This window comes from Schistocerca gregaria, chromosome X (genome assembly GCF_023897955.1).
Source record: "Schistocerca gregaria isolate iqSchGreg1 chromosome X, iqSchGreg1.2, whole genome shotgun sequence".
NCBI classification, from domain to species: domain Eukaryota; kingdom Metazoa; phylum Arthropoda; class Insecta; order Orthoptera; family Acrididae; genus Schistocerca; species Schistocerca gregaria.
The window spans coordinates 333572130-333589100 of record NC_064931.1 but is presented as its reverse complement, the minus strand read 5'-3'; the positions used below and the strand labels follow the sequence as shown (position 1 = coordinate 333589100).

Below are 16971 nucleotides of genomic sequence, written 5' to 3'. Positions count from 1 at the left end.
ATATGGTTCATTTCCTTAGGACTGCCCTTGTTGGACTATGATTCACTTACCATATCTACTGTGGCTCTGCACAAATAAGGTCTTTTTTAACAACTGGAGCCTAAAATGTTGCAACTGCTGTCATATCCAGCCGATTTATATACTATCTGGGAATAAAATACTGTTAACACAAAATTCTTTATTGCACATTGTATTCTGAGCATTCACAACTGAAATGCCCACAAGAATTTAAAGAACTTTTTTGTAACTTGTATGTCGTTTCCACCACCTTCTGTGCAAGATGATGGAGAAATGTTACAAAAGAAAGTGTTCCATATCATCAGTTGATTTACTAAAATATCAACAACGCTGTAAGTAATTAACCTGTTCCTAAGCATTCTTATAGTTACACACAGCACACAAAATTTGATTCCTAACATTTGGATATGTCATTCTGGTGCTATGTGGTTTATCTTAAATTGATGCTCGTGATGCTGAAAATGCCTTAAAACATCAAAATACTTCAACCTTTGACGAAATGCCCACTACCAGTGCCTGCACCCTTTCGCAAAGGCCTCGGCAGCAAACACACACCTCACAGAACACAGAAATTGCCAGCAGAACAAACTACTATATAATGTGATCTAGATCGTATTGTTACAATAATAAGTTGAGACTAAACCACAGCCAATGATAAGGCCAGTATCCTCTGATAGAACACCAAGTTACCAATATCATTACTTTATTGTATTATCAAATTTGTAGACGATTTCAGAAAAAGCAATGAACCAGTTCTATTATTCTTCCATTTACAGCAATGTTTCTTTTGGAATTAAGTACAATAAAAGCCAGGAGTTTTCTCTTCTTAATTATTTTTAAATAATAATGTTTATAAATTTTGTGCAGAAGATGACTATCATTTTCTGCTAATTATGTACTATTTATTAATTAAAGAATATTTAACACAGTAGAAGTCTAAACAAACTAATGCCTTTGTGGTGGTAGACTGGCTCAAGTTGCAGTTTTATCTACAAAAACTGTAATTTGTACAAACTTAGAAAGCATTTATAAGTAATGATGAATAGCCCCTCCTCTTTGCGTAAGTCTAACTTTTTTCCTGTCACTATTACTGACTGGCTGTCAGTTCAATGAAATCTAAACTAGTATTTCTGTTACACCATTGTGTTCTTCCATTACCTGCTTTATTACTAAGCATTTGTCAACAAATGCTTTTTCTTAATCTCATTTCCTTCCCATATTCATCTGATGTAAAATTCCAGGAAATACTTTATGTACTGTATTCAGTAATGTTTACTACAACTGGATTTCTTCAACAACATATTTGCCATAACATTAGAACACTTCTGCTTTTATGGCACATTGTATAAACACAGATATCGTATGATAATTCACTTGTTTATGCAATAACATGTATGGCTTTTCTATTTACAAAAGTCTTTAACAGCTACTAGTAAACATCACGCACACACACAAAATCCATCTAAGGTTTGCGACAGGACACGGCCCATCGAACACATGCTGATGTGAGGTGGAGTGAACTTAATGGTGTAAAGTTATTCTTTTGACTTTGTTCACATGTACTTTTATGTGTCATCTTTTTCTTTTATAAATATATAGCTATGCTGAGCTTTTAATTATTGACAAAGGTCTTTATAGACACTTTTGAGTTTATTGTTCTGAAGAAGGTGTAGTTATCTACACCGAAACCTAGGTAAACACTAGGTGTTTTTTTGCAATCGAGGCGGATCTCAGTCCATTAATATATTAACAAACGATTGCTGACGCGCTGCAATTTTGAAGGTTCTTATATTCCAGCTGTCTTATTTGGCTTTTCGAGTTAACCTAAGTCATTTAAGTCTGATATGAGGATGGTTCCTTTGCTATGGCCACAGCCAATTCCTTCCCCATTCTGCCATCAACACAAACTCATACTCATGAACTTAGATTTCAATTACTCTGATTTACTTCAGTTCTTCAAGGATTGAAAACCAACATGCTTGATGTCATTTCTATCTGTACCTAAGATCAAATTCTTAGTCCTGCTCTTCTTCGCACAACTAAATAGATACTTTTCTGATTAACTTTTTCTAAACTGTCCCACAAATCTTCAAAGTTTTCAGCAGTTCCTATTTTATATAATATTTTGATTAAGTCTTTGACACTGTCAGTATTTGCAGGGCCAGTTTAAGACCCAAGCGATAAGTTACCACTTGAGATGCCCACAAACCTGAGAGGGGTGCTGAAGTGCAAGGTGTGTGTACTGTGCATATCACAATTACTAGTGAAAACTGTTCCAGGTGAAAGTGTAGGAGGAAGGTGCTAAACAAGGTGCTTCTGTGGAATAATGTTTTTGAACTGGACCTGCCTGTTTTGCAACTAGCCTTGCAGAAGTTTAACATTGGCCTTTCCCTGCCGTGTCCCAGTTGCTTTAATTTGGTTTTCTTTCTCAATTTTGAATAGATACTCATTTGCAATATTACCAGGAAATGACAATTTCTATGACAATCATCGTACCATTATGTCTTTTACACATTGTTCTTTTTTAAAATAGTTTTATGACTATCAAACACATGTAATACCAAACAGCAATTGTTTGTTCCACTTTTTCCAGGTAAAAGTATGCCCACTGCCGTCAAACTACTTTCCATGTCATAATTTTATACTTATTTCTGTGATTATTAAAACAGAGATCCAGTTACCTATGGCACTAATGTATTTCATAATGTTCCAATTTTTAGTCAGGACTGGTTGTGATGTTGCAGATTTTCTTCCACCAGTTTTTGTCTCTCTAGTTGGAATAGAAGCACATACGAAATTGACACATCAAAATTTTACCTCGCTCAGTACAGTTTCACTATCTAAAGGCTTTAGTATTACGTTATGGTCACACTCCATGCACAACCTTCAACATGTAAATGCTGATTGTCAGTCTGGCTGCATCACCACTGAGTTATATTTGTATGTTTGACTTAACGACTGCACATGATTTTAGCTGAGTTGTAGTTAGTCAGTCAGCGAATAACAAAGTTCTGCGATAGCAATGTGTCCGACCATTTGTGTAAATTTCCAACTGAACATTTAGTGAGTTGGACAACATATTATTGTCACTTGTTTCATTATGTTAGACTCAAAGTCTAGGAGACCTAGAGAATGTTTGTTTAACACACCTATTTGAGCAGTGAAGTAGTACAGAGCATAAAACTATTTCAGTGGTAATGCGAAAAGTTATTTAAAAATACTCCAACCTCCCAGCAATCAACAACTGGGCACTGGAAGACTATTTATGAGGCTCTTGTTCAAACAGTAAACTTACATCCTAAGCTGTGGTTAAGTCATATCTCACTTGAGTGCTAGCCAAACTACGTATATAGGAAAGGGAAGCAGACAATCTGTGAAGATGTATCATGGGTTATGTCTCGATAACTGAATCACAGATACCGCCCATGAAATCTAGTAAAATAATGATACTTTTCATAAACTATAATTTAAAAAAATCTAACAAAAACCAACATTTAGTACCATTTGGAGGCACCACTACTCAAAATGTGATCTTTGCAAGGAAGAGTCATATATGAGATGATAAACAAATATGTACATAAGAATTACATAATAACAGAAAAGGCCATCACAATTTAAACAGATCCTGCACTGCCAGTGCAATATTTATGGCAATGACATTGTTTTAAACAATAATTGAAGTTGCAGTCAAACAACCTCTGACCATCACACTGACCTGCATTATTGAATGATCACTGGTTTTTAAGATGCACTGTGCAGCAGCAGGAAAAGCTGTGTTTATTAATGCATCACTTAATGGTGGCTTTGAGTTCCTTACAATAGTCTGCAATGCATCCAAAGCATTTGCTGCAAGTCCTATAAAAGAATAGGCATTTCAAATGGCAAAAATGCAATGTCCTTATTCTATCACTCATCCTCTACTTAAAATAAGGGAAAGACAACCACTCACCAATAACAGACCAGCACACACGCACACGGAGAGAATATTAATACTCTATAATAAAGTATTTATTAAGAAATCTATCATAGCTGCAGTAGACATTTGGCAACTAGTTTGGAACCAGATGGTTCACTCTCAAGCCTAGTCTACTGAGGCTGCACTGAAAAGTGTGTGATCATAATAAATAACATCACTGGCAATACATGCTTTATAAAATATTCACAGATGAGTGTCACAATCAACATGTGCATATATTAAAGTTATGACGATGTAAATAAAACAGAAAGAAACTTCCACATGGGAAAAATATATTAAAAATAAAGATTCCAAGACTTACCAAGCGGGAAAGCGCCGGCAGACAGGCACATGAACAAAACACACAAACACACACACAGAATTACAAGCTTTCGCAACTGGCAGTTGCTTCGTCAGGAAGGAAGGAAGGAGAGGGAAAAATGAAAGGGTGTGGGTTTTAAGGGAGAGGGTAAGGAGTCATTCCAATCCCGGGAGCGGAAAGACTTCCCTTAGGGGGAAAAAAGGACAGGTGTACACTCGCACACACACACACACACACACACACACACACACACACACACACACACACACACACACACACACACACACACACACACATATCCATCCGCACATACACAGACACAAGCAGAAATATGTCTGCTTGTGTCTGTGTATGTGCGGATGGATATGTGTGCGTGCGAGTGTACACCTGTCCTTTTTTTCCCCTAAGGGAAGTCTTTCCGCTCCCGGGATTGGAATGACTCCTTACCCTCTCCCTTAAAACCCACACCCTTTCATTTTTCCCTCTCCTTCCTTCCTTCCTGACGAAGCAACTGCCAGTTGCGAAAGCTTGTAATTCTGTGTGTGTGTTTGTGTGTTTTGTTCATGTGCCTGTCTGCCGGCGCTTTCCCGCTTGGTAAGTCTTGGAATCTTTATTTTTAATATATTAAAGTTATGAAATATTTTAACTCCATAACAAAATTAAGTTGTCAATTTTCCAATGGACAAGCAGTTATTGTAAATTTACGAAAGGCATTGCAAATTAACAGGATGAGAGCTGTTCCTATAGAAGTTTTGTTTGTATAGTGAATTTATTGAAGAGGCAATCTGTCCCCTCTTTCAGTGATTAAGCAGATTACTACAAAAATACCACAAAGCAAAGCTGTCATTGATTGCTTTCATCTCACATACAGGGTGTGAGAAAATGACCGGTATATTTGAAACGGCAATAAAAACTAAACGAGCAGCGATAGAAATACACCGTTTGTTGCAATATGCTTGGGACAACAGTACATTTTCAGGCAGACAAACTTTCGAAATTACAGTAGTTACAATTGTCAACAACAGATGGCGCTGTGGTCTGGGAAACTCTATAGTACGATATTTTCCACATATCCACCATGCGTAGCAATAATATGGCGTAGTCTCTGAATGAAATTACCCAAAACCTTTGACAACGTGTCTGGCGGAATGGCTTCACATGCAGATGAGATGTACTGCTTCAGCTGTTCAATTGTTTCTGGATTCTGGCAGTACACCTGGTCTTTCAAGTGTCCCCACAGAAATAAGTCACAGGGGATCACGTCTGGCGAATAGGGAGGCCAATCCACACCGCCTCCTGTATGTTTCGGATAGCCCAAAGCAATCACACGATCATCGAAATATTCATTCAGGAAATTAAAGACGTCAGCCGTATGATGTGGCCGGGCACCATCTTGCATAAACCAAAAGGTGTTCGCAGTGTCGTCTAAGGCAGTTTGTACCGCCACAAATTCACAAAGAATGTCCAGATAGCGTGATGCAGTAATCGTTTCTGATCTGAAAAATGGGCCAATGATTCCTTTGGAAGAAATGGCGGCCCAGACCAGTACTTTGAGGATGCAGGGACGATGGGACTGCAACATGGGGCTTTTCGGTTCCCCATATGCGCCACTTCTGTTTATTGACGAAGCCGTCCAGGTAAAAATAAGCTTCGTCAGTAAACCAAATGCTGTCCACATGCATATCGCCGTCATCAATCCTGTGCACTATATCGTTAGCGAATGTCTCTCGTGCAGCAATGGTAGCGGCGCTGAGGGGTTGCCGCGTTTGAATTTTGTATGGATAGAGGTGTAAACTCTGGCGCATGAGACGATACGTGGACGTTGGCATCATTTGGACCGCAGCTGCAACACGGCGAACGGAAACCCGAGGCCGCTGTTGGATCACCTGCTGCACTAGCTGCGTGTTGCCCTCTGTGGTCGCCCTACCTTTCCAGCACGTTCATCCGTCACGTTCCCAGTCCGTAGAAATTTTTTAAACAGATCCTTTATTGTATCACTTTTTCGTCATTTGATTACATTAAACCTCCGTTGAAATCTTCATCTTGTTGCAACAACACTGTGTTCTAGGTGGTGGAATTCCAACACCAGAAAAATCCTCTGTCCTAAGGAATAAACCATATTGTCCTCAGCACACTTGCACGTTGTGAACAGCACACGCGTACAGCAGAAAGACGACGTACAGAATGGCGCACCCACAGACTGCGTTGTCTTCTATATCTTTCACATCACTTACAGCGCCATCTGTTGTTGAAAATTGTAACAACTGTAATTTCGAAAGTTTGTCCGTCTGAAAATGTACTGTTGTCCCAAGCATATTGCAACAAACGGTGTATTTCTATCGCTGCTCGTTTAGTTTTTATTGCCGTTTCAAATATACCGGTCATTTTTGAAACACCCTGTACAATGAAACATTATAATCAGCATTCCCTCAGCATCACCCTATTTAATTTGACTACATTCCATTATCCTCGTTTTGCTTTTGTTGATGTTCATCTTATATACTCCTCTCAAGACACTGTCCATTCCATTCAACTGCTATTCGAAGTCCTTTGCTGTCTCTGACAGAATTACAATGTCATCGGCGAACCTCAAAGTTTTTATTTCTTCTCCATGGATTTTAGTACCTATTCCGAATTTTTCTTTTGTTTCCTTCACTGCTTGCTCAATATACAGATTGAATAACATTGGGGATAGACTACAGCCCTGTCTCACTCCCTTCCCCACCACTGCTTCCCTTTCATGTCCCTCGACTCTTATGACTGCCATCTGGTTTCTGTACAAATTGTAAATAGCCTTTCGCTCCCTGTATTTTACCCCTGCCACCTTTAGAATTTGAAAGAGAGTATTCTAGTCAACATTGTCAAAAGCTTTCTCTAAGTCTACAAATGCTAGAAATGTAGGTTTGCCTTTCCTTAATCTTTCTTCTAAGATAAGTCGTAGGGTGAGTATTGCCTCACGTGTTCCAGAATTTCTACGGAATGCTTATTAGTAGTAACCATTAATTCATAAACAACCATCGAAGTCAGAAATTAATTTTCACATCTAGAATTATGTTCTCCTTGGCAGTGATAAAACAGAAGGGAATATCACAGACGTAACTCTGGAAATATTCAGCACAGGGCAAGGCAGGATGCTGCATAGCTGCAGCCCAGATGCAGGATACTTGCTGCAGGTGGACATATTAGGCAGTAATGGCATAGCACTCATTTAGGCATGGGCCAATCAAATCTTCTAGCAACCACAGGGTTAATTTGTTTGTCAGGACAAGATTTTACAAGCAAAAGGTTATGCAGAAAATAACCAAAGCATTCTCTCACAATGAAAAAAAGAAATCCTAACAGTATCCGTTATTGCTCGACAGAACTTAATACTGTATAGGAAACACTTTCCAGGTGATCTGAAAAAATATTGTTTATGTATCATGGACATGAGGAAACTGCTTCATATTTAATATTAAACTAGAAACTACATTTAAAGAAAATGATACCCAAGATTTTTTTTATGCACTCACCTGCAACTATCTTCTCCTGTGGTGCATTTAAAATGCTGACTAATGTAGGCACAAATCTTTGTTCCAATTTCACCAAGCTATCTGGACTCATTGAAAGTTCCCTTAATATATCTAAAGCCACATTAACTATTGAATGATCTGCAATTAGAAATGTAAATATAAAGAACACATTTGAGTGGAAACAATGAGAATAAAGTTTGAACAGACTGATAGGGTGGCAATCTCTTAAATCAGACATGGGTCCCTATAAAATGTAGGATTAATGACATATAATTTATCCCTTTGAGTACCAGTGGCTTCTGCCTGAAACCACCATTTTATTGCAAGACAGATGCATCTAAAGGTACACCACAAATATTACTTGTTTAAAGCAATAAAGTAATAGCACAGAGTCTCTGATACACAACTGTAGGATATTGTTAAGTGTTTATTTTTAGTGGCCATAATGAGGAGGCAATTAACAGTGAATATAAGTCTATTTAAAGTTATTGTAATGCACAGCTGACTTAGTACTACTGCTGTTACAAGTGGTTTTGAAACTAAACCACTGGATTAGTATGCACTTTTGATAAAGTTATTAAATTTTAGGTCCATTGTGGCTTGCTTGTTATTTAGGATTATAATTTGTTTTAGGCATTAAGTGTTATGGAATTTTCAAGATGTGGGATTGTGTTCGGGAGAAATTCAAAACTGCTTTCAAATATAGCTCAGGAAATGAGAAGTGGCTGAAAATGCCTTTTTGAAAATTTCTTCTTTTCTTTATTGCTTACTACGATGATAAAGGCAAAATAAAAATTTATATTTTTAAAAAACAGAACATTCAAACATTGTTACAAAATGCGCTGGATGGACGCAATAGTATTCTGTATCTGAATGTCGACCCCAGGAACCACTTTACAGTGTGTGATGGAGGATACTTCTGGAACTACTGGGAACAAAGTAACAGAAGCTGGGTTGAGATTTCATGTTGTTTACTGTTTACACCATACGAAAGACAACATAAATTTGCATTGTGTGGAGCCAGAGTTGGCTGAGATGTGGAGTGGCATTCTGTGGCACTCAGCAATGAGCCTCAATTCTCTTTGTGGTAGACAGATCAATGCCAACGTATCAGTAGAAAACATAGTAAACGGTCACAGAAAAAAGCATCTCTCATTACCCATGCCTATCTAACTGCTGGAATCATGATATTTGGAATTATTGGATGAGACAACAAGACTGATTCGGTTACTGTTGAAGGGAGGCTGAATGTTTGCAGGCATTTGGTAAGAATGATAAATCTTATCATACCGTTCACAATTTGAATACCACATGCCATATTCTGTAATGGTAGTTCACACCACCAATGCCTAGAGGAATAAATGGCTCCTTGATTGGCCTGTCCGGTCTTCTGATCTGTCAGCTACAGAGCATGACTGGCACACAATGGAAATATATCTACTTTCATAGCACTTTCAACCAGAAATGTTTATGAACACACACAGCAAGTGTTTCAGGCTTGATAAATTTCTTAAGATTTTATTCTGACTGTTCACTCGTATGACAACAAATACAAGCATATTTTTGTGCCCATAGGGGTCACACCTCATATTGATGATTAAAATCATTTTTGAATGAAATGGGGGTGTAATCATTTGGTACCTGCTATAGTAGGCTGTTCAAATGTTGCCCCCATGGGGCAAGAACACCCCTGCGAACCTCTCATTGCACTTGCGAATAGGCACATGTACTGCAGACTACCTGTCAGAGGGCCTGACTGCACATGCTTCAGCTGCTTGGCTGTGTCTCCCCATGTGCTCAGCCAAGAGAATATGATAATCTACTCCATGGCCCAGCTGCAAGACTGACAGCATGTCAGCTGTTTGCTCACCCCTGTCAACTTGTGCCTGTGCCCGTGCCCAGAATCTGTATAAGCTTGACAAATAGCAGACTTTGCTTCATAGTTTAACACTTTCCATGTCCTTTAGTGTATTATGATTGGGGTGTAGTTATCACTTGCAATGTATAATGGTGAAGTATTATAAGATAGTGTTCCACATGTCATTAGATGTTTTACCATCTTCTCTGCGCTTCAGTAAGTTGAAAATTATTGTATGCTTTATGCCAACCTTTTTTAGCTATGATCTTCAAATAAATAAGCTCTGTGTTTATTCACTGCTACACATACATTACCAAAGCAAAAAATGCTTCTTAAATGAATCACTGACCTCCATTTGAGACCGTATGGTGAATAACTTCAACTCTTACTCAAATACAGCTGTAGACATGCTTTCCTGATACCACATTTTCATGTTGTGAAAATGATATTGTTAATATTCGTGATTTATGCTACTTTTGCATTTAATGATTTTAGTGTATTTTTTTTTAATTCTGACCTTTAATTACAAATGATCACTACATGATATCAAATTGTTGGATTTTTGTAAGCCAGCTTTGAAAATTCTTGGCAACAATGAAGAAGTGACAAATACCAAAACTAATCGTGAAAATAGGATGACAGATTTATTATGTAATGGTCTTATTTTCACAATATACAGCATAACAAAAACAATGTTGGATCATCATTCCTATCACCACTTGGAGTCAGTCCAACTATAACACAGAAATATAAAAAATGGACTAAAACTAGAATTGGTTTCATTACCATGTTGCTCATACATAAACAAAACAACTGTCATTACTTGTGATGCTACAGTATAAATTCGTTCTTCCTCTAGTAGCAGTAACTCTGGAGAAAGTAGTATAGTGTTTGCATATACCAATGTTGGCTTTTGCAGACTTTCCGAAAATTGCTTCAGAATATTGTCAGCTTGCACTAACTCTATTGAGAAAAATAAGCATCTTCACTGAACTTTAAAAAAGGTGGATTTAAACATATTTCAAATGTAACAAGTAGCACACTACTTTGTTCTGGTGGTGACAAAGACAGTTAATAGGGGTAGGCTCTGTTCATCCTACACAGTAACCACTGTTGGCTGATCCAGAGATGCTTGGAAATACTCTTATTTGCTCGGGAAGCCATTTTGACAGCAGTCCTCACAAAGAAGTGGTTGCACGTGATTAATGTTTTACCCCAATTGTTATCTGTGAGGAACAAAGTAAGTTTTATCGAATGTCCCATTTCATTCAATGTGACGACAACACACACAGGATCACTAAGTATTATACTCTGCTACAGTAATGGTCAATAAATTACCTCGTTCACTTTTAAACAGGCTTTTACCGTAATTAAAACACAAGTGATACAATTTTGACATTGTGGCCCATGAAAGCAAAATGTCTTACAACTTCAGAGAAAATTTGCACAGTGTGTCTTCTCTCTATGAAATGGACTGAAATTTTTCCTCTTCCCTTCCTGTTTGGGACATCTGTCAGATTGACAGCAGTCCTCTATCATACCTTTCCCTCTCATGGTCCTATTCAGGAATGGAGGACCACTTATTAGTTTGGAAGTTATAGAATGAAACATGGAAACCATCAGTGACAATGAATGTTTGACTGAGGTCAAATATTTTAGGCCTTTTAACAAACAAACAAACCTGACCACCTTAGACTGTCATTGTAGATACAGGGATTTGTAGTCACATAGTAGCAACAATGGTTACAAAAGTTTTAGACATCATGTAGTTAGTTCCAGTATGATGGATGTAATGGAATTATGGGCAAAGATTAAACTGACTGTAAATCCTGCTCTAGAGAAGTATGTGCCAAGTAAGTAGGTTAAGGAGGAAACAGGCCCACCCTGGTTTAAGAAGATCATCTGGAAAATGCTGAGGAAGCAGAAAGCCTGCACTCATGGTTCAATAAAGACTGCAAAAACTGATGATGGGCAAAAGTTAACAGAAAGTCGATTGTTTCTAAAAAGTCCCATGCCCCAAACAACAACTTTTACTGTCACCCCTGAGCGAAGAATCTTGCTAGGGAAATTCTTGTCCTACATAGAATCGAAGTGGATCAAAGGCTCCTAACCAGTCACTCATCAACTGGTCTAGTATGGCAATAGAGGAAAATGAAAGATGAAGTTTTGAAGTTCATGTTTAAAAATCAATCCGAGAGGAAAATCATGACGACATACCATTGTTTGACTATCACAGACACTCGCATATGGAGGGCAGAGGATAAGCATACCTGGCGTTGAGAAGCAACTGAAAGTTGAGAAAAATGCCACCCGGATGTGATGGAACTGCAATTCAATTCAGTTTTAGAGAGTGTACTCTATGACATGGGCCACTTATTTAGATCTCAAGTAAACACAGTGCAAGTAACACTCTTGTACAAGAAGGGCAAAGGAATGGACCCACAACATTAGACACACACATCCTTAAAATGGGTATGCTACAGAATTCTTTAACATATTTCAATTTCAAATAAAGTAAGTTTTCTTGAAACAGAAGAGCTGTCTGCAAATCAGCACAGATTTAGAATGCATTGCTTGTGTGAAACTCAGGTTACCCTTTTCTCACACAATATCCTGTGAACAACAGATGAAGGACAACAGGCAGATTTCATAGCCCTTGATTTCCTGAAAGCATTTGACACAGTGCCCCATGGAAGCCTCTAAGAGCAGAGGACACGGATTAGGTTCCCTGATATGTGAATGGCCTGAAGACTTCTCACATGGTAAAACCCATTACGTTGTTCTCACAGGAAGTGTTCATTGGATACAAGGTTATCGTTAGAAGTGTCCAGGGAAGTGTGATAGGACCGCTTGTTCTCAATATACGTGTAATAGCGAACCCAGCAATGCTTCACAATTGCTAATATGCCTGGGAATTGGATATAAGTCCTTATCTCCTCCTCCGCCACTCTGAGCTTCGCCTTCTTCCCCTTCTTTTTTATGATCTCCTCCTCCCTCTCCATCTCTTCCATCCATTCCAATTCTCCCCCCCCCCCCCCCTCCGTCCCCTGCCCTACAGCCTTGTATGTTGCTGTTGCAAACAAAACCTTAGTATCACCTGTGTCCAGCCTAATGTTTAATAGAGTATCGCGTAAAATTCCGACGTAAACCAGTCGAGAACTTCGATATGTTTGCTGATGTGATTCTCTCTCTATACAGTAAATACATATTTATACAGCACATACATTAAAATATATGTAACCTAAATGTATATCTGAATGTTTCTAAGACTATCATGTAAAAACTAAGTAAACCAGTCAGGAAGATGGAGAGTTTTACACACAATGCTTCCCTTTTACATATATATCACACATGGTCTCTCCCCCCCCCCCCCCCCTTACACACACACACACACACACACACACACACACACACACACACACACACACACACACACACACACACACCAAAGGAAAAACTTCACCACAATAATTTTTGTTAGTGTGCATATTGAATATGTTAAACAACTTCATACCATTTTTAACAGTTTTTTTTAATGACTCAGTTCACATGTAAATATTATCTCAGGCATGACTACATGATTATTTTAAATACAGTACATAATATACATTGAACTACTGTACTCACCTGAATTGTATTTCAGGAAAACTGCTATAGCCAGTGAAATAATTTTTCCACAACATGACACAGTAAACACTGGATCAATCTGCAAAATTAGAACTGAATAAGTTAATATTCTCTACCTACACCTAATATGTAGATATCTATGGATAACTGAGTCCTTAAATTTCAAACAGCAGATTAGAGTAACTTGTAGCATTTGGCTACTCTAATGTAACTATTCATTAAAATAGTATATTATACCTCAAGACAATATGGATGAAATTCCACAAAGTAAACAGCAACATGAACAAAAATGTATGCCTTTTAATAAAAATCTTATTTCTTCTATGATGGGGGGGGGGGGGGGGGGGGGGACACCCACAGACAACACTATGATACCATGTACACTGGTACACTGGTGCACTGACTTGCAGAAAGGAGCTAGCTATCACTGGATAATTGTCAATGGCTTGGTGTAATCATTCAAATACAAGGAAGAAGAGCTGTTGTGACTAAATGGGCAATTAGTTTCATTCTCTGTCATCTGATATTTCACTGAAACCCAACAGAACAGTAAATAACACAATGTGTGACTATCTTCCCATAACAAACCTCTAGGTGTTACGACAATTACCCCAATGTCCACTAGGTCATCAATTAACAGAGAAATGAAACTGTATTTAGCACAAAAAGTGTAACTTGTGGACCTATATAGTGCTGCAAGAAGGGAATGTCTTGTTATTTGACCAAAAGTTTTTCATATGTGAGAAACAATTTCATGTAACTTCTACATGAGTTTGAAGTTTTATTCTATTGGTTTCTGGAGAAATCATCTTGAAGACATGTTGGGTTGGGACATGTGACAGTAACTTCCTACCCTATCTTCCCAGCCATTTGTGCAGTGCAATTAAGGGTAACAGCTGGGGAATAGCATTCACCTACACAGCACCACACACTCTTCGATCAGGGTAGTTCAAATTTCAGAAAGATGGTAATTTGTTTCCAAAGGAACACTACTACCTATGTCAAAATGCTTATTATAGCTAGAGGCATGAATTTGATGTCAGTAAAAGCATATGATGGCCACTTATATGTCAAATTCCCTACTGATTTTATGAAGCAGTTTTTCCATTTGGCCTTACAAAGCTGATAAACCCAAATCCAGACTTTTCCACCACAGAAAAGATGACACCCCCAGGACCCCATTGTTAGTAGCCAGTATTGCTAACCCTTAGATCATGAAGGCAGCCTACTGCAGAAAATTTTTGGGGCAGACAGTACAACAGCATATCATCACTCTTTAAAGTGTCATGTGCTTTATAGGTTGCATTCTCTTACGCTGACATCAAATGTCATGGTCTTGTGATGACTATGACCTAAACATCTTTCAAAATGACAAAACAATAGGTTATCAAGAAAGGTTTGCCAATGATACACGAGGTTCAGACTGTATTCTAACTGTAATTATGTACTTATTAAATGGCCATACAAAAGGGCTGTATAATGCCAGTATGTACTAATAATACATGTAATCTTGTTTACATGTCACTAATCTGCATTTCTTGCAAATTGCATATCATCTATACACTGTCTTCATAATGGTGCTATTTTCACTAAACCATATACTGCATCTAACTTCCAACACGTCTTATCAGCATACGCAATAAACTGGTCACCCTCAGGATACACCACACTAATAGTACGAGACTCCACCTCTTTTTGTGCTGATTCCATACAGTCAATTGGCACCACACATATTTCACAGACATTACTTGCAGAAGCAGTGCACAGTCACATGGCAGCACTGATAAAAGTTTTATATCACATACAGGGCTCCAAAGCAACCAATGTAATCTTTCACTGAAGTGACTAATAATTTGTCTAGTGAACATATGTTTCACTCCTCTTCAATGTACATGACACTGTTTATCTAATAAATAAATCTAGAGACTGCCATTCCAACAAGAGATCATGAGAAACAATCTTTGTTGAGGACAAACTTAAAATATTTTAAAAGCAGTCTAGCAGCACACAAACTATGTTATGGGAGAAAAAAATTTATACATACAGCACCAAGAAACTCCTAGGTAGCCTCCCAAGCACCCAAAGATAGTTGGGTATTTGACTTAGTTTTTGCAGCAACTTAACTGATGTTTGGCTTGTTGCCTTTCAGTACCTCCAGACACTAAAGTCTGTGAGCCATTTACATTTGAACTACTAAGAAATTTAGCCAAACAAGTCTGAAAGCATTCCAATACAGTAAGCCTCATTATGTTTCACTTGACACTCCTTATGTTAAGACTGAAGCATTTTTTAACACTGGACTTCACATAATATGTTAAGCCAGTTTCTCATGCAAGCACTGATGGCAAAACAGTCAATTTCAAGGATAAAAGAGTGGGAGAAATGTGGGGTGGGGGTGGGGTGTTTCTATGAATGACTTCCTTATCACATTTATTCAGATTTGCAGTAACTTGAGGTAATAAAAGCTTGGTTTGAGGATCCAGTTGTTCTGTTCAACACCACAATGAATATGAAACAGAGTTGCAGAAGAATGTACAGTACAAATGTAATTCAGCAGCTATCTGTGTGTATCTGCCTCCAGTCCCTTGACATGAGAGACCATAAGAGCATTATTACACAAGCTTGCAGCATACCCACCCAATTTTTTTTTCACATGGTTTTGTTTAATTGCGAACAATGCACATAAAGTTGCAGAAAATCTTGCATCCAACAGGGTCCAAACCACAGAGGATTTAACTTTGTCACCTGGTACTTCACTGCTGAGGCACTGCACCACACTGATACACATGAGGACTTAACTAATGAATGATGACAAGACAACTATGTAATCTATTGGAACTTTAAGATTTACAGCCATAGCACAGTGATACCTTTAGGTATAGTACAGCATTTTATAACACCCAAGTAAAGCCCACACAAAGGGCAACAAAGTCTTCTGAAAGATCTCATCGTTTAAAGCCACCAGGTTCTTCATCGGTACCATTTTTGATGAAGGTACAAATGCTGCAGTTGCACAGGAGAAGTTTCTCAACCGAGAGCAACAAAAACACTTGAGGCTCATGCTCAAGCTGAAATTTGAGGATGGAGGTATTCCAAAACACTACATGCAGAAGATGTGGATAAATTCACTGTGCATATTAGCATTTCCCAAGTTTATGAGTCTGACAATGTGACAATCCTGAGTGAGAGAATTTATGTGCTTGTTCTCTTTACACGTCAAGGGAACAACTACAACATACTTCCACAAAGAAGGAAGAGTGAAATCAGCAGGAGAGTGATACTCTAGTAGTTCTTCCAATTTCAATCCCACATTTGCCGTTTTTGACCATGCCTGCACAGTATGTGATATCACATACTCTTTTTGGCCAAGAAACAGGGAAATTACTAAATCTTACAGAGCAGCCGCCACACCTCAAAGTGCAAGCTGTTGAATTTGTTAAACCCTTAGTGTCTCAAGACATAAAAGTACAGGCAGGAGCTGATGCTGGTACTGGGGAATTTGAACTGCGCAACTTTGGATGACCTCAGGTATGACCTTTTTTTAAAGTCTACAAATCTTTCAAACCTGAAAGGCTAACCACCAACATCAGACGCAGCAAGGTGGCATCATTGCGAGCCTACCATGAAGTGCAATCTTGGTCGGGAAAGAAAAGGAATCCATGCCAGTAAGGCTGAAAGA

The 16971-nt window shown here is 38.3% G+C and overlaps 1 protein-coding gene across 3 annotated transcripts in view; it reads right to left on the bottom strand.

Moving 5' to 3' along the window:
• The window catches only part of LOC126299574 (importin-9), a 121012-nt gene that overhangs the window by 27475 nt on the left and 76566 nt on the right, over nucleotides 1-16971 (bottom strand). For all 3 annotated transcript variants that reach the window (XM_049991584.1, XM_049991583.1, XM_049991582.1), the window contains exons 12-14: nucleotides 13293-13371; nucleotides 7808-7945; nucleotides 3734-3873 (exon numbers count right to left, since the gene is read on the bottom strand). In XM_049991584.1, the coding sequence (XP_049847541.1) occupies nucleotides 3734-3873; nucleotides 7808-7945; nucleotides 13293-13371 (357 nt within the window). The remainder of the gene's footprint in view (nucleotides 1-3733; nucleotides 3874-7807; nucleotides 7946-13292; nucleotides 13372-16971) is intronic.